Source organism: Cavia porcellus, unplaced genomic scaffold, assembly GCF_034190915.1.
Source record: "Cavia porcellus strain 051 isolate PalLab524CR breed Dunkin Hartley unplaced genomic scaffold, mCavPor4.1 scaffold_18, whole genome shotgun sequence".
NCBI lineage: Eukaryota > Metazoa > Chordata > Mammalia > Rodentia > Caviidae > Cavia > Cavia porcellus.
In genome coordinates, this window is record NW_026947501.1 from 43899966 (window position 1) to 43923125 (window position 23160).

Below are 23160 nucleotides of genomic sequence, written 5' to 3' on the forward strand. Positions count from 1 at the left end.
CAAGAGGCAGTATAGTAACCATTGTTGATCACCTTATATTTTGTTTTTACCTTATCTATTAGGTCCATGCTTTTGATTTGACTGACTCTGTGCTGATATGTCACATTTGGTTTTACTCTCTTCAAAAAAAGTAACAAGAACTGTGGGAGTAATAAAAGCCAAAATGTGTAATTGTCATTGTACAAAAGAAAAGAAAAGGAAGTGCTCTAGAAGTTATAACTGCATATATGTTTAAGTGTATAAGATAGATAACCATATTACTGAGTGTTTTTTGGATCATTGAACAAAATTGTTTGCACTCTCACTGTTTGAAAGTCCACTTTACATGCTTCAATTTTGTAACTGGAACAACTGAGAATATGTAATCTATTAACTAGTGATTTCTTACTGTTTATTTTTTAAATTTTGTATTACTAGTACCCTTTTTCTGTTTTTTTTCCTTTTTCTCCTTAAATTATATATATATATATATATATATATATATATATATTTTTTTTTTTTTTCAAATCTAGCAAACTGAAAATGAACAATGAGAGCCCAGAGTCACCACCCAAATTACCTCCCAAATCTTCCCCGCTGCAGTCTGAGCAACATGAAGCTCAGACCCTGAGGACCAAGCTGAGCATAGGGCTCATTGATGCAGTATGTGGAGAGCAGCAGGGGAACAGGTTCAATCACAGGCCCTCTCCACGCCCACCTTCCCCTCCTCAAAGGGACTCCTCCAGGGCATCTCCTCTGCATCTCTGAATAGAACTAAGTTCTGTGGTACCTGTCACCTCCACCTTGGAATGCATGAGAACACTTACTCTTGTTTCACAGCTGGCCACATTAAGGGCTGTGGCTCTTGCTCTCTGGCTCACTCTGCTTCATTGCTGACCTAGAAGCGTCCAGAAAGTTCATCATGCTCAGGTACATTACAAATCACAAAGTAAAGCAGGAAATCATGAGGAACAGTCAGATAGGGAAGTCATGGCTCACTGTGCACAGGCCCCTAAGCCATGTGAGCTTAGAGAGATGAGCAGAGAGCTCCCTGCTTTAGTGGCTCCTTTTGGGAAAGCATCACTTCTACAGTCCTAGAGGTTCTAGGACAAGGCCTCAGTGGTTTGTTTAATGTTGAGTTGTTCGCCATCTAGTGGAAGATCTTTACCACAGCAACCTATTCATTTCTGCAACCTAAGGCCTATAGGGAACATTTTCACCTCTATTCAAAAAACTGATCCTATCGATTACTAGGAAAGACACTATAGAAAATCAAATGATTCAACTTAATAATTCATCCTGCTGGGGGCTGGGGACTTATCTCAGCGGCATAAGCGCTTGCCTTGCAAGCAGGCAGTCGTGAGTTCAATCCCTGGTACCGATAAAAAGTTTTTTTCTTTTTATACAAATAATAATAATTCCTCCTGCTAAAAAGAACAAACACCAACAGTTAACCTAGAGTTGTAAAAAGATAATGGTTATAGGACAGTGATCCTGACATGTATAACCCTCATGATATGACAAAGATTTAGTTTTGGTAAAGATCAGGGGCCCATGAAGATCTGAAGGAAATATCTGTAGACTAAAGAATGCTGGCACAGATGTATAAGGCCACCACATCTTTCCTATCCCAAAGCCCCTTCCAGAGAAGCCTGTGAGAACCCAGCAGCTCCCCTGCTCACACACTTAGTGGTTTGGTGAGTGACTGCAACTGTGGCAGCTGAGATGTCAGGAGGCCCTGGGAATACTGGTCTCCTGTAAATCACTCTTCAGCTCTCTGCACAGTGTGGAAGGCGGTCCTAGGAATTCAAAGCCAGGAGAGCTTTCAAGCTAGAGACAACTGCTGAGGTTTTGGAGTAGGATCACAAATCAAATCTGAAGTCAGGCTTCTTTTGCTGAGAGCAGCCAGGCTCTGGCCCTGGACTTGGGGACACAGTGGGAGTCAGGGCTCTGCCCAAGGTACTACCTAGCATAGAATCCAAGGAAGGAATGTTGTGGAAACTTCTGACTATTGAACCAAAATGAGAGTCCCATACACCAATCTCTCTAATGAACACAGATGCAAAAATCCTCAATAAAATATTGGCAAATAGGATGCAGCAAATCATCAAGAAGATTATACATCATGAGCAAGTGGGATTCATCCCAGGAATACAAGGATGGTTCAACATATGCAAATCAATAAATGTAATCCACCACATCAATAAAGCCAAAAATAAGAATCACATGATCATTTCTATAGATGCAGAAAAAGCCTTCGATAAGGTCCAACATTTATTCATGACAAGAACTTTACAGAAAATTGGAATAAATGGTCTTTACCTCAATATAATAAAGGCCATTTATGACAAACCAACAGCCAGCATCATACTAAATGGCCAAATATTGAAAGCCTTTACTTTAAAATCAGACCAAGACAAGGATGTCCTCTATCACCACTCCTATTTAATATAGTACTGGAAGTAGTAGCCAGAGCAATTAGGTAAGTGAGAGAAATAAAAGGGGTAAAGATAGGAAAATAAGAAGCTAAATTATCATTGTTGGCAGATGACATGATACTCTACATAGAAGACCCCCTAAACTCCATTGAAAGACTCTTAGATACAATAAATAAATTCAGTAATGTGGCTGGATACAAAATCAATACTCAGAAATCAGTAGCATTCCTATACAGGAACAACAAAATCACAGAGAGGGAAATAAGAGAAACTACACTCTTCACATTAGCAAGCAAAAAAAATGAAATATTTAGGAACTACTCTTACAAAAGAAGTGAAAGACTTATACTGTGAAAATTATAATACACTGAAAAAGGAAATTGAGGATGATCTCAGAAAATGGAAAGACATCCTTGCTCATGGATAGGAAGAACAAACATTGTGAAAATGGCCATTCTCCCAAAACTGTTGTACAGATTCAATGCAATCCCAATAGAAATACCATCAACATGCCTTATAGATCTAGAGAAATCACTTCTAAATTTCATCTGGAACCAGAAGAGACCTAGAATAGCAAAGGCAATTCTAAGCAGCAAAGACAAAGCAGGAGGCATCACAATCCCTGACTTGAAGTTATACTACAAAGCAACAGTAGTAAAATCCACATGGTATTGGAATCAAAACAGATCCAAAGATCAATGGAATAGATTGGAAGATACAACCACAACTACAAACACACTCAACCACCTTATCTTTGATAAAGGAGCCAAGCAGGTTCACTGGAAGAACGACAGTCTCATTAATAGATGGTGCTGGAAAAACTGGCTCTCCATTTGCCAAAAACTAAAGCTAGACACATGTCTATCACCATGTACTAAATTAAAATCTAAATGGGTCAAAGATCTGAATATTAAAACAGAAACACTAAATCTATTGGAAGACAAATTAGGTAGAAACCTTGAAGACATAGGAGAAGGTAGAGAATTCATGAACACGACTCAAACTGCACAGGAAATACTTCCCAGAATCAATAACTGGGACCACTTCTTATTAAAAAGTTTCTGCATGTGAAAAGGTATCTCCAGCATAGTGAAAAGAAAACCCACAAACTGGGAAAAGATTTTAGTGAACTCTCTCTCAGACAAGGGACTCTTGTCTAAAACATATAAAGAATTAAAAAAACTCAGACCACCAAAATTCAAAGATCCAATCAAAAAATGGGCATCTGAGATGAATACACACTTCTCAGATGAAGAAATGCAAATGGCAAATAAATACATGAAAAAATGTTCATCATCATTGGTCATTAGAGAAATGCAAATTAAAACCACACTGACATACCATCTCACTCCTGAAAGAATGGCCAGGATCAAGAAAACCAACAACAACAAATGCTGGAGAGGCTGCGGGGAAAAAGGAACTCTCCTACACTGTTGGTGGGAGTGTAGACTGGTGCAGCCTTTGTGGAGGTCAGTGTTGAGATTTGTCAAAAAGCTGGGATTGGAAGTCCCATTTATTCCAGCTATTCTACTTCTAGGCATATTCCCAGAAGAACTGAAAGCATCATACCACAGTGATATATGCGCACCTATGTTTATAGCAGCACAATTTGTAATCACCAGATCTTGGAAATAACCCAAGTGTCCATCAACTGAGGAATGGATAAAAAAGTTGTGGCATTTCTATACAATGGAGTATTATTCAGCTATAAAGAAGGATCACATTGAGATATTTATCAATAAATGGGCACAGCTGGAGACCATACTCATAAGTGAAGTAAACCAATCTCGCATGTGTGAATACTGAATAGTTACCCTAATGTAAGTAATGATTCAAATATATAAAAATATGTGGTATTCATGATTCCCCATTATGTGGCCTTGAAGCCTTATAAAATTTTCACTTATTAATTGGAAAGGCTTTATTCTGGGCTTCTTGATATGGAAATATGTGAAGCTATAGTATATGAAGTTTTATTCAAATATTTCAAGGAAAAAGACAGGCACTATGGTAATTAATGTTAAGTCGGGTTATTTGGTGGTGAAGCACTAGGTTGCTGAAACAGTCATGCTTTGACCTGTATTGTTATATTGTTATGTCCTGTTTTATCTCAATCTCTCCCTTATTCATTAAAAAAATATTTAGTTATTTCTTATGCTTGTTTTAATTAAGGGGAAAAATTAAAAAATTAGCAGGATATATAATCATAACTTTTTTTTATTTCATATTAACTTGTTTTGAAGTCCTTTAATACTCCCACGATCTTGTTTTGACTGATTAGACTCTGTTCCATTCTGTATGATAGTATCAAGTTTGAGGGTATAGGCAACTACTTTGAAGGCAATAAGATTCACTAAGATGCCCATTCTGGTTTGACTATTGTCTCCTTTGGAAGTCATGTAATGTTTGCAATGCTTAAGTTTTATTGGTCTTGTTCTCTACTGTTTTGTTCAACTTTATAATATATAATGAGATAGACAATTGTTTTTAAGGAAACAAGAGACATTGTTGATAACTATTGTTGATAACCTTGTACTCTGTTTTACACCATGTACTATGTCTATCCTTGGTTTTGACTGACAGCTTTGTTTTGCCATATTTGACTTTATTCTCTTCCTGCCCCCCCAAATTAATAATAACTAAGGAGTAATAAAACCCAAAATGTGTAAATTTTGTTGTAAAAAAGAGAGGGAAAAAAAAGAGCTCTAAAGGATACAACAGCAAGTGTGTTTAGGGGTGTTAAATAGCTGAACACATTAATGTTTTTGGTTGGATCATTGAACACAACTGTTTGCAGTCTCACTGCTTGAATGTCCACTTTGTATGCATTGATACTGTGATTTGAGCACAGTATCTATGCTCTAAGATGATAATATGTAATCTATTAACTGCCAATTTCTTACTGTTTTTTTTTGTAGTTTTGTATTACTTGTACCCTTACACCGCTTTGTTTTGTTTTGTGTTTTCTCTTTTACCTTTTAAATAAAATTTAAAAAAGAGAGAGACAGAGAGTCCCACAGAACACAGAGGCCATCAGAGAACAGGACAACCGTGTTGGGCCTGGCTTTTCAGACTGTGCTCAGAATAACCAGAGGCCTAGAAGGTCAGCAAATGCCCCATTCCCAGAGTCTCGACTCACTCAGCATTTGTTCTGCTTGGAGAGAATAAAGCATACATTTCACAAATAGAAACCTACATCATTTAACTGATGTGTGCATGTAATACATTAACTATTAGTTTAATGTGATAGCTTTATTACTTGATATAATAATAAGTTTTATTATCATTTCTGAGCATAACAGAGAATGGCAAGTGAGCAGGTGTAAAACCACAGCCTCCCCTGCCTGGCTTCCCCTCTTCTATGGGCAGCACCAGTGCATCTCATCTGCATCTCTGAATAGGGTCAGATTTTGTGGACTCTGCTTCTCACATCCCATGTGGGACTCAGGAACATTGCATCAGTGCACACCCATAGTTTAGAGTGTGAGAATCTCCCAGGAAAGCACAACATAGCCATGTGTATTATCAATCGCAAAGCAAAATAGGAAATATTAAGAAACTGGTAGATAGCAAAAGCAGGTCACTGTCCTTAGAGAGTCTATGGCCACTGAGTCTAGAATTGCAAAGAGAGTTCCCTGCATTAGTATCCCCGTAATAGGAGAGCAACACTTTTACAGTTCCAGGGTTTCTGGGATGAGGCTTCTGTGATTTGCTTACTGTGGGGATCATTTAGCATCTCACAGACTATTCAAAGCATAAAAACCATATTGGTTTGAATAGAGAAATGCTCTCAGATAATCCTCATTGCACAAAGTTCTCAGATATATGCACAGATTGAAAGGAGTTTCAAAAATAACAGCACTGTTTTATAGAAGAGGACAGAATCCTTAGATTTATTGTGACAGCGCACATCTTGAAATAAATATTAATTCGGTAGAGAGAGAAAGTAAAGCAAAAACATACATAACAAAGAAATATCTAGGGTTACCAGGCCAATGGGATTAAATTTTGGAAGTCTTTGTTCAGTCTATAACACTACAAGGAACAGAGGAAATGGGAACAGTGATGACCAAAATAATTTTCTAAAATGATATAATATATATATATATATATATATATATATATATATATATATATATATATTTGTGTTGATCAGTATGCCAACAATGAGTCACATAGTTCCACTCAGTCCTGGAACTGTATATACTACAATTTAGGAACTGTGATTCTCATTTTAACCGAGTTTTATCTACCAAGATAGGTGGAATGCGAACTGTTGTCTAAAGCACAATTGTTGACAGAGCCAAGTTAAGGCACAAAGAGCACATTGCTGAATCTTCGGAAAATTTCCTGGATTCTGCTGATGCAATAAAAGTAGTGGAGTCCATTTCCCTTATAGTCACTGAAAGGGAAGCTGGGCCGTGGAGCCCACAATGGTGTCACTGGAGTGTAAAGGCAAGAACAAAACACACATGAACCCCTCAGTGAATGATGTCCCACACCAGGGTCTTCCCAGCAAGAGCTATGCTGGCTGATCAAGTGAACGGTGCACAGTGAACATGGTCTCAACCGCAGACTCCTGGGTCCTATGGGACCTGTGACAGAGGCTTCTCCACACTCTGCTGTCTCTCCTGGACCCAGAGCACCAGGACCCAGAGAGCCACAGCTCCAGATCTACAGCTCAGTGCTGCACCTGCTTGAGGTTGATCTTTGTCTGATACAGTGACTGCATTCTGCTGAGAGCTTGTGACAGGCAGAGAATTTGGAGAACAAGCAGAGCAGCAGCAAGGGGTGCACAGCAGGGCCTCCAGGTTCTGAACACAGGAAAAATTGTGTGATCCATGCAAGCCAGAAAGGACCACATGTCTGCAGGAATATATCACAGTATTATTCACCCTTAAGAGTAAAATCACCCATGGGTATGATTCTTGTATTGCTCGATAATTTTTGTGTTGTCCACATATTTTTTTCAGTAAACAGTGGATTCAGTGGAAGCCCCTGGTATACGCAGCTCCCAAGATTGAACAAATCCCTGACTTGTGCAGGATGACTTCATTCACGTGGCCATGGCATGCAGAGCACACAGCGAGTGATCACAGAGACCTCCGCTGGTCACCGTGGATAAACAGTCTCACATCTCCAGACACTGCATCAAGTGCTTGAATTCTTTGCTGTTTAACAAATTTAGGCTGTATTTTAATTAATTTCTTTTACATAGATATTCTGTCCTCCATTGTGGTTGTTATGAATGAAGCTAGTTTGATTGGTGTGACACAACATGCTGTGTGAACTGCTGTTTTTTGAGGACCTTACTCAGAAGTCTGGGAGGGCAGCTGTTGGGTCTCACAGAAATTGGTAAGCCCTTCCAAAAACTACTCTGCTAAGAGGTAACAAGTTCTTCATTTTCATCAGGAATTGGTAATTTAATTGTTCCAGTACTTGTTTGTTTGTTTGTTTAAGATTTCCATTTATTAATATTTGACAGTAAAGAAAATAGACATATTTCAATAACCTATTTATTATGGTTTACAAATTAGCATTCTCCTGTCATGTATTTGTGTTTGACATATTTTAGATCCTATCTTTGTTAATACAGACTTTTGAAAGGGCAAAAGTTAATAGAAAAAAAAAGAAGCATTACTGCAGTCATTACTGGGACTAAATAAGAACATCATATCCCTGGGATGAGGAAGCAGGAAATGGTGTATACAGAGGAGACGCATTCTATGGCTGATTTTGAGATTTTTATGCAAAATAATTGTGCAGCCTTAAAGACAGTGGTTGAAATCACTTCCACTGCAACCATCTTGTTTGGAAAATAAACATCCCCAGTAGGGACCCTCAAGTCTGCCACCTCCATTGTGTTCCCAAAGATTTGACTCTGGTGTTCACACTAAGCTAAGTCATTGTTTTTATGGGAGGTATTTAAGTTCCACAGGTGTGAAAATCAAATGACAAGATGTGACAATAAGTAGAGGAGGTATATTTCAGCATAAAATGAAAGAGGCTCTATTCTTGACAATGCACAAGACCAAAGGCAGCCTGCTGGGCACTCTTCCAGAGCAATAGATAAAGAGCCCAGGTTTGGTTCAATGAAATAGTGAATGATTCTAAGTGATACAAACAAAAGCAGTGCTAGTTCTAAATTTCCACCTGAAAATCCAGATGAAAGTAGGGTAAAAGATTATGAAAACTTCTTCCCATATTTCAAGAATTATTTAGACTCTTAGTCCAAGCAAATCTATATATTTCTGGTGACTTTGGAGACAAAATCAATACATTGCCAACTTCCATTCCAAAATTATCACTAAGCCAATATATTCCAATAAACATAGACTCTAAAAAGGAAATCTTGTAAGTAGCCAGATGTGTTATTTAATATTTTTAATTATTGTGTTTCTGAATACAGGGAATTCTGAGGTTACCATTCTATAATCTTTCATAGCGTAAAAGCAATATTTTGTCATTCTGGATAAGGGAAAACTATAGAAATGGTAAAACACAAATGACTTATAGGAAATGGGGTGAAAGAGAATGAATGGGGAAATTTTTAAGAGCAGAGGCTTTTTAGAGCAGTGAAACAACATTGCATCAGGCCAAAATGCTGCCTGTGTGTTATCACACACTTGTTTATCCTGATGAAATGTACAGCATCAAAAGTGAAGAAGAGAAAGAAGAAAAGAAAGGATTCTACGTTTATAGGTGTACATATCTATGCATCTGTGTGTGTATATGTACAACATAGGCAGCTACAGTATTGATCTCTGTTACTTCATCCAAAGAACAGTTTGTGCTTTCATTGTTTGATTATTCATCTTTTCCGTGCCTAGATCTTGTAACCTGAACGACTGCTTCTAAGATAACAATATGCAATATACTTATTAGTATTAATTTCCTACAATTTGTTTGAAATTCTGTATCCCTTTTTCCTGTTTTTAAGTAAAAAAATTTATAACAAAACAGCAAAAACAAACTGTGAACTTTCAAGTAAACTACAGGCTTTGCATGTTTATGAATCTTGGTATTTGCAACAAATTGTAATTGTATGTTAATGATAGACTACATAGCCACCTGGACAGAGTTGTGAGGATTACCACTGCATTTTAAATTTTTCAATGGCCTTAATGCACTCTAAATTTTGAAGCAATTCTTTACAACTGTTTCTCAGAATGCATACAAGGGCTTCTCTGCTGCTGTCTGAATAAAAAGTGATGCCATAACCAACACTGCTCAGAGGGACTCATCTGTGTCCTTCATTAAAGCAGGACAGGCACTGTGATGTCTATTCTGCTAGAGCTGAGGAATAGGAATAGAAAAGAGAGTTAGAGTACAGAGAATTCTGTGCCCTTCTTCTAAAGCCTCCCAGGGAACTTGCAGGCCTGGCCGGGTCAGAGAACTACTCCAAGCCGTTGGACACAGCAGGGCTGACACCTGGGGCAGCGCAGCCTCACACTTCTGCTTTCCCTGGTGATTTTATTATGGCTTGTATCACCACAGGAGGAGTATCATAACCTTGCAGACAGTAATATTTCGCAACATCTTCAGGCTCCAGGCTGTTGATGGTGAGAGTGTAATCTACCCCTGATTCACTGCCACTGAACCTCAATGGGACCCCAGATTTCAAACTGTTTGCTGCATAGATCAGCCATTTAGGAACTTTCCCTGGTTTCTGTTGGAACCAGTACAAAAGGTAGCCAATGTCTTCATTGGCCTTGCAAGTGATGGTGACTGTGTCTTCCACAGAAATAGGCAAGGAAGACGGAATCTGAGTCATCTAGATGTCACATCTGGCACCTGAGATTAGAAGCATAACAAATATCAACATGATCTTAGTAAAACAGGACCTCCCTGCAGCCACAGGCTTCTCTGACCAAGGAATTGCAAATAAACTAAATTACAAGATCAATTTTTTCTTACCTCGGAGCCAGAGCAGCAGAAGCCCCAGAAACTGAGCATAGTCCCTCATGTCTGTGCTGTGTCCTGACTTGGACACTTACATCTAGTGTGACAAACTCTAAGAAATCCTGAAGCAGGGCTGTGCTCTGGGCACATGCAAATCAGCACAGTTAGGCGTGGCTGGGCACAACTGCAGGTCTGGCTCATTCAGCACTGGCCTATGGCTCTCTGGGATTCAATGGCCTCAGCTGCTCAGATTTCCTTCAGAGAAGGTGTTTCTCTCTTGAGCCACAGGGCAGAATCTGAGGACATAAGTACACTGAACTACCGTTCTCTTTATGGTTCACACTGCACTTCGTATCTCTGAATAGAGATGGGGTCTGTAAATTCTGTCCCTCTGTCTCTCATTCCCTAGGTCACTTCATCCCTGTTTCACTCATGGCTGCCACAGTCAGAGCTGTGCACCTTGCTCTCTCACCCACCCTTCCTCATTGCTGACCCCCAGTTCGGACTCTAAGAATCCTCCTGAGAAGGGGATGATAGGAGCATAACTAATCACAGAGGAAAATGGGAAATACTAGGAACCGGTAGATGGGGAGGACATGGCCTTTTGTGCCCAGAGGCCCCCAAATTCACAGACGAGTAGCACTGAGTCTCTCTTTCTTCAGCACCTGATACCATTGCACTGAAATCAGAAAGGGAACTTTCTTTGCAGGCAAAGTACAATTCTCTGGGTAATCCTATTTAGGTAAATAGAGAATTTTTCTATGTTCCTCTTGTCAAAAAGTTGATATAACTAAAGCTTCATTTTTTTCAAAAGGTATATATACACAAAAATATATTTCATGTAATGAAATCCAATCAATCTACCAGTGATGTACTTAATGAGTGGGTAGTTTCTATAATACTTTAAAAAATCACAAAGTGCCTACAACAGCCACAAAAATTTTGAGGAACAGAAATAGAATATGCATAAAATTCTGTTCTAAGATTGTATAGGGAGTGGAGATATAGCTCAACAGTAGAGAATTTGCCTGGAATGCATAAGCGCCTCAGTCTGATTCCCAGCTTTGCCATCAAGGGTGAAGATCATCAAGGAATTTCAGTGAAACAATGTGTGCACCAGAGGAACAAAAATAAACTGAACAAGTAAAAAAGAAGAGTCCAGAGAAAACACCCACAGGTAGTCATTTCTCCAAACATAGTAAAGTATAACTTTATGTGTGTGTTTTTCAATACATGGTGAGGAGCAGTTGGAAAGGAAAATGAAATTAAGTACATATTGGGAAAATATTGAACCACATGGCATCAGAATAAAAATATGAATTAATAGGACACATGGTCGACAGGTGTGAGTAGGGGAGCTTCAGGAGAAAGAGCAAGAGTGTGACTGTAGGCTGTAAAAGAAGGTAAACTCAAGCAGACACAAACCCACATTCACACAATTACAGGAGAGAAATATGAATACATTAGACTTCACTGAAAGTGGTGAATGAAATCACAGAATCACAAATAAATGGAAAGTTACCCCATGTTCCTGGGTTGGAGGAATTAGTGCTGCTAAAATGTTCAAACCATCTAAGGTGGATTACAGATTCGGTGAAATCCCCATCAAAATGACATTGAGAAAATTCCACTGGAATAAAAAATTATTCTAAATATGCAGCACATTTTCCTGCTGTTCTTTTTGACCAATTTCCTCCTCACCCCATGGACTTTTTAAACCCAAGTCTATCTGTTGGCACTACATATCAGATTTGTCCTTTTCTAGAATTTCATACACAAATATATCATCTGTCTTCTATTCCCTACTCCTTTCCTACTTTTACACAGCACAGCTACTTGTCAGTTCAAGTCATGCTATCCATGTACAAATAATGGGATCCTATTCTTTTCTGAGTACTATGTAATGGATGGAGATGTATTGCTTCATGGAGACTGAGGTAAGTTTCCTGTCAGGCTATTATGAATGAGTGTAGTTTGGATGGTTTTAGGCAAAATGTGAGAGAACAGGTGTCTCCAAGTATGTTATTCAAATGTTTGAAATTTCAACTGTTGGATGTGACACTATGAAAACAGGTTTATAAGACCCTGCCAAGCTATTATCCTAGGAAGTCATAAGGTAATCATTTCCAGCAGGAATTGATGTTCATATCAGATGCTCATACTAGCAACTTTTTAAAAAATTTTGGTTTATACCCAATAGTAACTAGATGAGGTAGAGGTCATGAAAGCATTTATTAATTACCATTCTCTATGCTTGGAATGTTTTAGAAGCCTGAGAGCTAATCTTAATTAATACAGCCTATCAAAAAGGCAAAAATTAGTAAAGAAAATATTGGAGAGTAGGAATACCTGAAAACATCTTGCCAATGGATTCAACAAGGACGGAATGTGTTACACAGAGAGAATGCTCGCTACTGCTAAATGTGAGGTTTTTCTGGGAAAAAAAAAATCGGTATGTGTTATAGTCAGGGGTTGTTCAGAGAACCATTAGAATCAAGATATGGAGTTTATAATATTATTTTTTAAAATGGTCACCCAGAGTTAACACAAGAAAATGCAGGGAATCTATCGACAATACTAAAGACAGAATATTTAGCCAAGGGCCTGAATCCCACAGCCATGTCCCACATGAGTCCAGATGAAGACCCAGAGCTCATGACAATGCCTCCCAAGAGTCCCACTGGAGGTCTAAAGCGCACAAGGTCTCAGGACAGTCCCTGTGCTGGGAAGGCCCAAAGGTCAGCGATGGAAGCCAGGAAATCTACACCAGCTGTGCTGGTGGGTTGAGGGTTCTATGATAGAGCTTAGAAGTCACACTCACAACAAAGACCGGGTCTGTCCTAAAAAGCACCACAACCATCCCCAGCAACAGAGAGGCCTCAGGCTCCTCGGAAAACAAGCACAGTCGAGTACGTGCTGGAAAGCCAGCATGACCCGTTCATCCTGGAGACCAAGGGGCACACATCTTCCTTCCCAGAGCCAGGAAGCAATGCTCAATGTGAAGACCAGACCTTCTACAGGAGAACCAACGGCTCAAACAGAAACTCATAGGTGAACCCACAATGCATCAACGCCTCAACCCAATAGCTTCTCCTTCTCCACAGCTCTATGCTGGCAAATTTTCTCAGGTGGAACATCTATGCTCAGCGCCATGCTGATGTAATCCAGCTGGCATGAAGTTGACCACCAAATCTTAATCCATAACAGTATGTTACTTGAAGACTGTGTCCCTACAATGGCTGGGACCTTCTCTGCTGTTGCCACCTTGATTGGAAAACTAGAAAACATTCTAGTGGCCCTATGATAACCAGGCCACACCCTAATGTCTACCTAAGAATGAAGTCTATTTTTCCCCTGGGGCTGAAAGGCTGTTTTGATGGAAGGTATTCAGTGCCACAACCTTAAAGTCACATATGAAGATGTGGACATAAGAACAGGAGATACTTGTCTCTGGAAAAAAATGAAGCCACTTCTTTTTTTCTTCATTTCTAAGAAAAAGATCAACACGAGCAAGTAGGAGGTCCCTGACTGGTGGAAAAAGACACTGAGCTGGGTTCAGTGAAACAGTGAAAGGCTCTGAATGATGTAAAAAGAGCAGTGAGAGTCTCAGGGTCCACCTGTAAATGCAATTGGTTGTATGAGCACCAGATTTATAACAACATTATATCAATAAAATAACTTAAAGAAAAAAGAGTTTAGAACTCCCTCTGCTTATTTTAAAATTACAGTAGACTCTTAACATCAGTCCAAACAATCAGTATCCATGTGGTGACCTCTGAGACACACTCAGTACTATGAAAGCACCACAGTATTGCACAGTACAGGATCTAACACACTGGCTATGCCAGGATATTCGTGATAATCACAGATGCGATAAAGGGAGTCTTGGTAGTAGCAAAATGTATAATTCATTATTTTTATTTCTGTATTACATAGCAGTATATTTTGACATTGGTTTTTGAAAATCTTCCATAATGTAAACACCACATTTTATCTTTCTAGGAAAGGGAATGCTATAGACATGTGAAGACATGGTTCCCTTACAGAAAATGGAGGAAAAAGAAGCTGCATAGGTACAAGACAGTGGTATTATGACAACACTGCGTCATAACACATTTTGGACATGTGGCATTACATCTGTGTCTTGTGATGAAATATTTAATGTCAATAGTCAAAATTAATGTGGACTGGGAAATTTGAGTTTGAACTTATCATGATGAGTTGCGACAGAGTTGAATTTACAGTAATAATCTATTTTTAAGATGTAGGGACAGAGGCATACAATACACCTCTGCACTTTAACCTTCGTTGTGAATACAGGTCTCTAAATGGAGGACTTGAAGAGGCATATCTGCAGCCATTATTAATATCCTAAAATCTTGTTTCATTGTTATGTACTGTTTATTCTGTATTATTTTGTTTGATTTTATTCCATTTTGTTTTACTTACTTCATTACATCTGATGCTATGGGAAGTTACTTTGAACATAACAATAGATAGATAGATAGATAGATAGATAGATAGATAGAGATATAGATATATAGATACATATACATGTTAGCCTCTGTTGATTGTTATTACCTTGTTTTGTAGTGCAATATGGATTTAACTGTATTGTTTTGCTTAAAATTATTTTTGTTGTACTTTGGTTTTAGTCTCTTTAAAATAAAAAATAAAATTAATTAATAAATGTATAACAGTGATAAAAGATTTTAAAAATTATTGCTTGGAACTCAAAGAAGAGCTTCACTGTTGCCAAGTGAATTGAAAATGATGGCATACTCCACATTACTTCATTAAATCAGGGTCTTTCATTAAATCAGGGGTGAGAAACAGAAAAGGAAGTTAGTGGAGGGAGGAGCTTCCTTGGATACTTCTACCAAATCCTTCCAGGGACCTTCAAAGCCCAGATGCATTTGACAACTTGGTCTGCAGCTGGAGACACAAAGAGGAACAACTGCAGCAGCCCTGCCCCACACTTCTGCTTCCCTGGGAGGTTTATGTCATGCCTTGTATCACTGTGGGAGGGGAACTATCATACTGTAGACAGTAGTAAGTTGCAAAGTCTTCAGGCTGCAGGCTGCTGATGGTGAGAGTGAAATCTGTCCCATAACCACTGCCACTGAACCTCGATGGGACCCCAGATGCCAAGCCGATTGCCCAATAGATCAGGAGTTTAGGAGCTTGCCCTGGTTTCTGCTGATACCAGTTTAAGGAACTGCTAACACTCTGACTGGCCCGGCAACTGATCTTGACTGTGTCTCCCATAGATGCAGATGCAGATGCAGGCTGTGTCAACTGGATGTCACATCTGGCACCTGAAATGGGAAACTTAACAAATAGCAATATAGGTATTCAAGATAAATCAGACCCACACCGCAATACCAGGCAACTCTGAACCTTCAGAACTAAGTAAATTCCTGGTGTTGCCCTCTCACCTGATATCCAGAGCAACAAGAGGCCCAGAAAGTGAGTGGGGACCCTCATGTCCATGCTGTGTCCTGACTGGGACTGAAACTGCACAGGATGAGGCCAGAAGCCTGTGAATAAGTCCACATGTAGCTGGCTGGGATCTTGGAATATGCAAATTAGCAGTGCTGGAAGGGGTTTGGCCCAGATGCCGGTTGGCTATCTCAGCACAGGCTCAGTGTCCCCTGGGACCCTGTCCACAACAGGGCAGCACAGATGTGCCTACAGAGCACCTGTTTCTCCCTTGGGCCACAGGACAGAATCAGGTTGCTCTCCCATGTATAGAGTACACGGCTGCTCTCATGTTACAGAACACGCCTTGCTTGAAGACTGGGGTTCTATGTTATGATCCCTTTGAGAAAGAAGAATGAAGAGGAACACATGGGCTGTTTCAAACAGGGTAAAAAATGAGGAGGCAAGAAAAGAACAGAGCAGAATCTGTGAACTCTGTGAAATCCTCTGGGTTCTTCTATTCACCATCACACGTTGACTAAGAGGCCAGGGAAGGACCTGACCAATGCTGCTGTCCAGGCCCAGGATTCCATAGCACACACAGAAGCATGTTTCTGATTGTCTTCAACCAAACGCAGTTCTAACACCCAGCCAGATTCTTGCGTTCGATGTTCATTGCAGGATAAGTTAGAATCATCTAAGAAACAATGTGAGCATCAGGCCATAGTTAAAGTGGTAAACAGATCTCTGGGGATCAGAATATTTCTGACCCAAGGCTTCTGGAGAACAGCAGGGAAACAGGTCTGCAGTCACAACCCCTCTCCCCACACACCTTGCCCTCCTCTTAGGGACTCCTCCAGTGTTACTCCCCTGCATCTCTGACTGCAGTTGAGATCTACAGCCTCTGTCACCTCTACCTCAGAGCACACCAGGCCACTTCACTCTTGTTTCACTCATGGCTGGCCACATTCAGAGTTGTGGCCCTAGCTGTGTCACCCATCCTGTTTCATTGCTGACCACGAGGCCTCCTGGGTAAATCACCATAGTCAGGTGAATACCAGTCACATATTGAAACACGAAACAGTAAGGAACCGGCACATGGGGAAGACAAAGCCCATTGTGCACAGAGGCCCCAGCCATGTGAGGTTAGAGAGCTGAGCAGAGAGCTCCCTGCCTTAGTGGCTCCCTCACAGGAAAGCATCACTCTTTGTTTAATGTGGGTTTGTTCGCCATCTACTGGAAGATCTCTAACACAGCAACCTGTACATTTTGATACTCTCAGGCCATGACTGAATCTTTTCAACTGTATTCCTGAAGCTGATTGTATTCTATTACGTATGAGATAAGATGATATAGAAAATTCAAATGATTCCTCTTAATAAATCATCCTACTACTGAGGACAAAAGACTAACAGTTCACCTAGAGATCTAAAGTGATAATGGTAATAAGACTGTGAACATGACATATGTAACCCTCATGAGAGGACAAAGATTTAGTTTTGGCAATGCCCATGAGCCCCTGAAGACCCTGCAGGAAATGTTTGTGAAGAATTACACTATAGATCTGTAAGGCCAGCCCATCCTTCCTGTCCCAGAACCTCTGCCAGAGCAGCCTCTGGGAACCCAGCAGCTCCCTAGCTCACACTCTCAGTGGTTGGTGACTGGCTGCAACTGTGGCAGCTGAGATGTGAGAAGGTCCCAGTACTGTGTTCCTGCAAGCCACTCTCCAGCTCTCTCTTCCCAGTCTCTACACGGGGCATGAGGAAGGGATCACAGCTAGCACTGGAGCCCAGGCAGATTTCTGCTTCCACCAAAACTTACTTCCTTTAAGGGCCTGCAGCATCTCCGGATTCATGTATCACACAGTGTAACATCTCTCAGGAAACCATTGCTCTCACTTTTCATTGAAAACAATGAACTTAAATGCTAGGAATATAATATGGACACAGCAGTTCTAGATTTATTTGAGCTTCATTGTTGGTACATAGATGACTCTGCTACTGCAAGTCCCAATATCACGTGTTCCCAATATCATGAATATTCACTCATTCCAGAAATCTTCTAAGAGCATCTATGTAGTCCAAACTAAACAAGAGGTGATAATATATAAAGGTCACAATAGAAAATTTTCAGAATAGCAAATACATTGATACAGACATTTGTGTTCAAAATAAATATGGTGATATTGTATTCTGGTTTGTCCCTTATTTTTGACATTTTGTAATTTTGGTTCATTAAGGCTATATAGTTTGTTTAATCAGATACATAGATTGATATCATTTAGTTTGTTCACCAGGATATTTTATGTTTCAGTGGCAATTATACTTTTATGTGTAATGCTACAAGTATTTACAGTATTACATAGCCAGTTACTATTTACTTTGTTGCATTTAGTTAGATCTTTGTCACTGAGGTAATGAACATTTACCTTCAAACATTATATAAACTAGAAGTACATTTGTTTAATATTTACTAGTTATTCTGAGGACCTCTAAAGTAATAAGCATGATTATAAATACATTGGTGTAAGGAAGAAAATTTCTGAGTCATAGATCAGGAAACACCTACTGAGTTAATTGCTGAAATAAGTATTTAATAGAGTAGTTAATGCAGAGAAGACAAAGTAACCTCACACTTCCTCATTTCCTCACTGCAGGAAAACTCTTTGTTAGAATCCTATTTCCCTCTCTTCTCCTGTATCTTCTTTATAATCACCATTAACCTGTAATTCACAGACAATGCTGGGATTAGGGGTTGAACAGAGAAATGCTATCAGGTAACCTCTTCCCACCCATCTCTAAGGGATGGCATTGTAAACTACTTTTATAATACAGTTAGAGTACTAAAGACAGGTGACTAGCTAGATTTATTCAGACACATGTATTATCACGTCCTCTTCTGAAAGCTCACAAGACAGCAGCCATTCAGAATAGCAAACACTTTGCTCCACACACTGAAGGTTAATTTCAAGATAGAAAAAAAAAAACTTAATTTTATTCAGGTGTAACTTTACTTCTTAGAATTTTTATATCATGAGTTTTTATCCTTTGGATAATTAGCAATTAACACCTGTATAATTTGGTTTATTTATAATTACATCCAACTATCTATAGTGACAGGTATTTTTTAATTTTTTCTTAAATTTTTAAGTCTCACGTGTTTTATTCCTCCAAGTACAGCTACATACCTGAGGTAACATATAGTTCCCCTAAAAGACTGTGAACAAAATGAACTAACTGTGCAATATTTCCATATTTATTAGGTATTCTCAGATTATTCCCTAAGGTAATAAACACAAATACATTGTTTCACTGTGTTACAGCTCAGGAAAAACCTCTCAAATTTACATTTGACACAGTAGCTAATACTGCTAAGGTGAAAAAGGTAATCTCCTCCTTCCTCCTCAATCCAAGAACACTCACAACTGGCATAATGTTATTTTCCTCCCTTCTGCTTCCTCTTTTCTTCCTCACTTTCTCCTGGTCCCAGTCAGCCAACTGCCCAATTATGGATTTGAATAAAGGCCATCAGAAAATCCTCACCCCACACGATCCTCAGTTATATTCAAAGAAAGAATGGAGTTAGAAAACCATAGCACTCTTATAGAAAAGGATTGGGTCCTGAGATTTATTTTGGCAGGGCTCATCTTGAAATAAAAATTAATTCAGTAGAAGGAGAAAATGAAGCAAAAACTACAGAGCCAAGGATACAACGATGTCATCAGGCTTACAGGATGCAGGTTAGGGAAGTTATGTCTCTGTCTATAGCAATATGAGTGACAAAGGAAATGTGAACAGTGAATATCAAGATAATTTTCTAAAATGATTTAAGTGTATCCACCCCTATTGAACAATAGTCTAGCCACGAGCAACGTATTTCTATTCAGCCCTGGATCTATGTGTAGTTTAATTGTGGAAATATGCTTCTAATTTTAACTAAGTTTTATCCATAAAGTACTTGGAGCATTTATCCTGTGTTTGAATCACAATTATAGACAGATTCAAGCCAAGGCATACACGGCACATTGCTGAGTCTTTGGAAAATTGCCTGGATTCTGCTGCTGCAAGGAAAAGTGGTGGAGACCATTTCTCTTAAGAGACACTTAAAGGGAAGCTGGGCCCTAGAGCCCGCAATGCTCTCACGGGAGTTTAAAGGCCAGAACAACACACAGGTGAGCCCCTCAGTGAATGATATCCCAACAACGGAGTCTTCCCAGGAAGAGTGATGCTGGCTGATCAAGTGGACAGTGCACGTGGGGCACAGTGAACACGGTCTCAGCCTCAGACTCCTGGGTGCTATAGGCCCTGTCATGGAGGCCTTGCCAAACCCTGCTGTCTCACCTGGACCCAGAGCACAAGGACTCAGAGGGCCACAGCTCCAGGTCTGCAGCTCACTGCTGCACCTGATTCAGGTTGATCTTTGTCCAGAGTCAGTAACCACATCCCGTTGAGAGCTTGTGACAGGCAGGGACTTCGTAGAAGAAGCAGAGCACCAGCAAGGGGTGCACAGCAAGGCCTCCAGGTCTTGAACAGAGGATACAGAAAAGATAAAGAGAACCTTGTAAGTACAAAGAGGTGTTACTCAATATTTTTAATTATTGTATTTCTTAGTACAGCATATTCTGAGATTGTCTTTCAAAAACTTCTAAGTTACAAAGGCAAGATTTTGTCATTTTGGAAAAGTATACACAATGGGATGGTAAAACACAAATGACTGGCAGGAATTGGAGGAGAATGAACAGGGATAATTTTTAGGGCAGAGAATTTTTATGGCAGTGAAACAAAATTGCACAGTAGCAAACGCTGCGTGTGTGTTATTGCACATTTGTTTCCCCTTGTGAAACGTATAGCAGCAATAGTGAACCTTCATGCGAACTACAGACTTTGCACACTTATGGATCTTAATGGTCTGTAACAAAATTGTCCTTGGTTGTTGATGATAGAATGCAGAGCCATGTGTACTGGCTAATCAGTGCCACCTCTGTATTTTAAACTTTTCAATGAACAAATCCACACTAAAAATTGAAGTCAGTCTTTTAAAATCCTTGCTTAGAACACAGAAGGGCTTCTAGGTTGCTGTCTGAATCAAAAACTATGCCATAACCCACACTGCTCAGAGATACTCATCTGTGGCCTTCACTTAATTAGGACAGGAGCTGGACTATCTGTGCTTTAGTAGCTAAAAAAAAAAAGGAAAGAGAGTAAGGGTGTACAGCACAGTCTTGTCCTTCTTCTAAAGCTTCAAAGGAGCATTCAAGTCTGGCTTGTTCAGAGAAATGCTCTCAGCAGTTGAGTACAGCTGCAGTGGAGCTGAGCTGGGGCAGCCCAACCTCACACTTCTGCTTCCCTGGCTGGTTTTGTCATGGATTGTATCACTGTGGGAGGGGTACCATAAACATGTTGACAGTAATAGGTAGCAACATCTTCAGGCTGTAGGCTACTGATGGCAAGAGTGAAATCTTTCCCAAATCCACTGCCACTGAACCTCGAAGGAACCCCAAATCCCAAATTGGTTGCATCATAGATCAGCAGTTGAGGAGCGTTCCCTGGTTTCTGTTGGTACCAGTTTAAAACATTGCTTATACCTTGACTGGCCTTACACTTGATGGTGACTGTGTCTCCCACAGATGCAGGCAAGGAAGATGGAGTCTGAATCATCTGGATGTCACATCTGACACCTGAAATCAGAAACAAGTATCAACACAACCATGGTAAAACAAGACCTCCCTGTAGAATCAGGCAACTGTGACCAGGGAACTCTAACTAGACTAAATTACAAAATAAATTTTTTCTCACCTTGGAGCCAGAGCAGCAGGCGGCCCAGGAGCTGAGTGGAGATCCTCATGTCCATGCTGTGTCTGGACCAGGACTGACTCTTGCACAGGGTATGAGAACCTTGGGAAGAAATACTTTTGAGCATGTGCTGTGCTCTGTGTGCATGCAAATCAGCATAGGCTGAGCAGGGTTGCAAACAGCTGCAAGGCTGTGTCTTCTCATCAGGGGTCCATGGTTTTCTGGGGTTAGTTCCAGGCCAAGATGGCACCAATTTCCCTGAGAATGTGTTTCTCCTTTGGACCACAGAGCAGAATCCAGCTGTTCTCCCATGACTAGAGTGAACCATGTTCTATTGTTGGATCATAACACCCTTTGCACCTTTGAATAGAGCTGGGATTTAAAAGTTCTGTTCCCTCCGTCTCTGAATGCACAAGGATTCTTCATTCCTGTTTGACTTATGGCCACCCACATTCAGAGCTGTGTACCTGCTTCTCTCACCCCTCCTGTCTCATTGCTCACCAAGTTCATACTCTAAGAATACTCCTGGAAGGGGCATCATAGCCAGGTGCACTTCACATCACAAAATAAAGCTGGAAATCCTGAGGAACTGGCAGATGGGGGAGACATGACCCATTGCCCCTTGAGGAACCAGCCATGTAAGCTTAGAGAGCTGGACACAGAGCTCCCTCCTTTAACGGGAAATTTTCACTTCAACATTCAAACATTCATTCATTTAGTCTCTAGGATAAGGACTCCGGCTGTGTGTATTGTAGGGTTTCTTTGCCATTTAATGAAAGCTTTGTAGCAGCAACCTTTTGGATTGGGGCCCTAATTTCTTCACTTAACCACCCCTCCCAATCCCAAATACAGGAACTTGATCTTATTCTGCCCACTACCAGACAAGTGTCTATAGAAATTTACATGATTCATCTTCTTAATAAATAAATCATGCAACTATTGAAGACAGACAGCTAATAATTCTCCTGGAATTCAGAAAAGATAATGATCACAGGGTACTTAAGGTCCAGGTATGTGACTACAAGAAATGACAAAAAGTTAGTTTTGGGAAAGAGTGGGGAACCTAGAATACCCTTGCTGGTTGCCAAGCTTGGAAATGTTTCAAGGTTGAGGGGTACTTGTCCAGGGGTCTTTTCTTTCCCCTCAACTCCTGGCAATTGCTTGGTAATTTCACAGTATTCTACCTTTAAGACTATTGAATCTTACTGACTGATTGGAGGCCCCCAAGGAAGACTTCAAAATTTGACCAACTTGTAAAGGACAAAGTAGGAAATCCTTAGATGGTTACAAAGGGATCTATCCTCAACAGCTTTTCTTTTATTTAGAAAAATTCCTGTAAATGAAGTTGCAACTAATACGTGAAACAACGGATCTGAAATTTCAGTTCTGCTGGGCTGATCATGGTGTTTGTGAAGTCCGTGACCAATTTGCACCTGCAAAAATCAGAAGACCATGGTAGCACCCAATCTCCCTGCTCATCCACGCTGAACTAGTGTTTGTTCTGGTTTGTGGTGTAGTGTGAAGAACTCTCCATTCCTGGTGACAGTAATAACTTGTGACATCATCAGGTCACAAGTTGATGATGGTAAGGGTCAAATCTGGGCCAGATCTATTGCCACTGAACCTCA

General features: G+C 40.0%; 2 gene segments (V, D, J or C); both read right to left on the minus strand.

Annotated features, from left to right (window-relative positions):
• Positions 1-15317: 15317 nt before the first annotated feature.
• On the minus strand, positions 15318-15846 carry LOC100724577 (immunoglobulin kappa variable 1-39-like). The segment is given in 2 exon segments: positions 15318-15637; positions 15758-15846. Coding segments are annotated over 2 exon segments (375 nt in total).
• Positions 15847-21070: 5224 nt separating this feature from the next.
• Positions 21071-21590, minus strand: LOC100724304 (immunoglobulin kappa variable 1-39-like). The segment is given in 2 exon segments: positions 21071-21417; positions 21536-21590. Coding segments are annotated over 2 exon segments (402 nt in total).
• Between the last annotated feature and the right edge of the window lie 1570 nt (positions 21591-23160).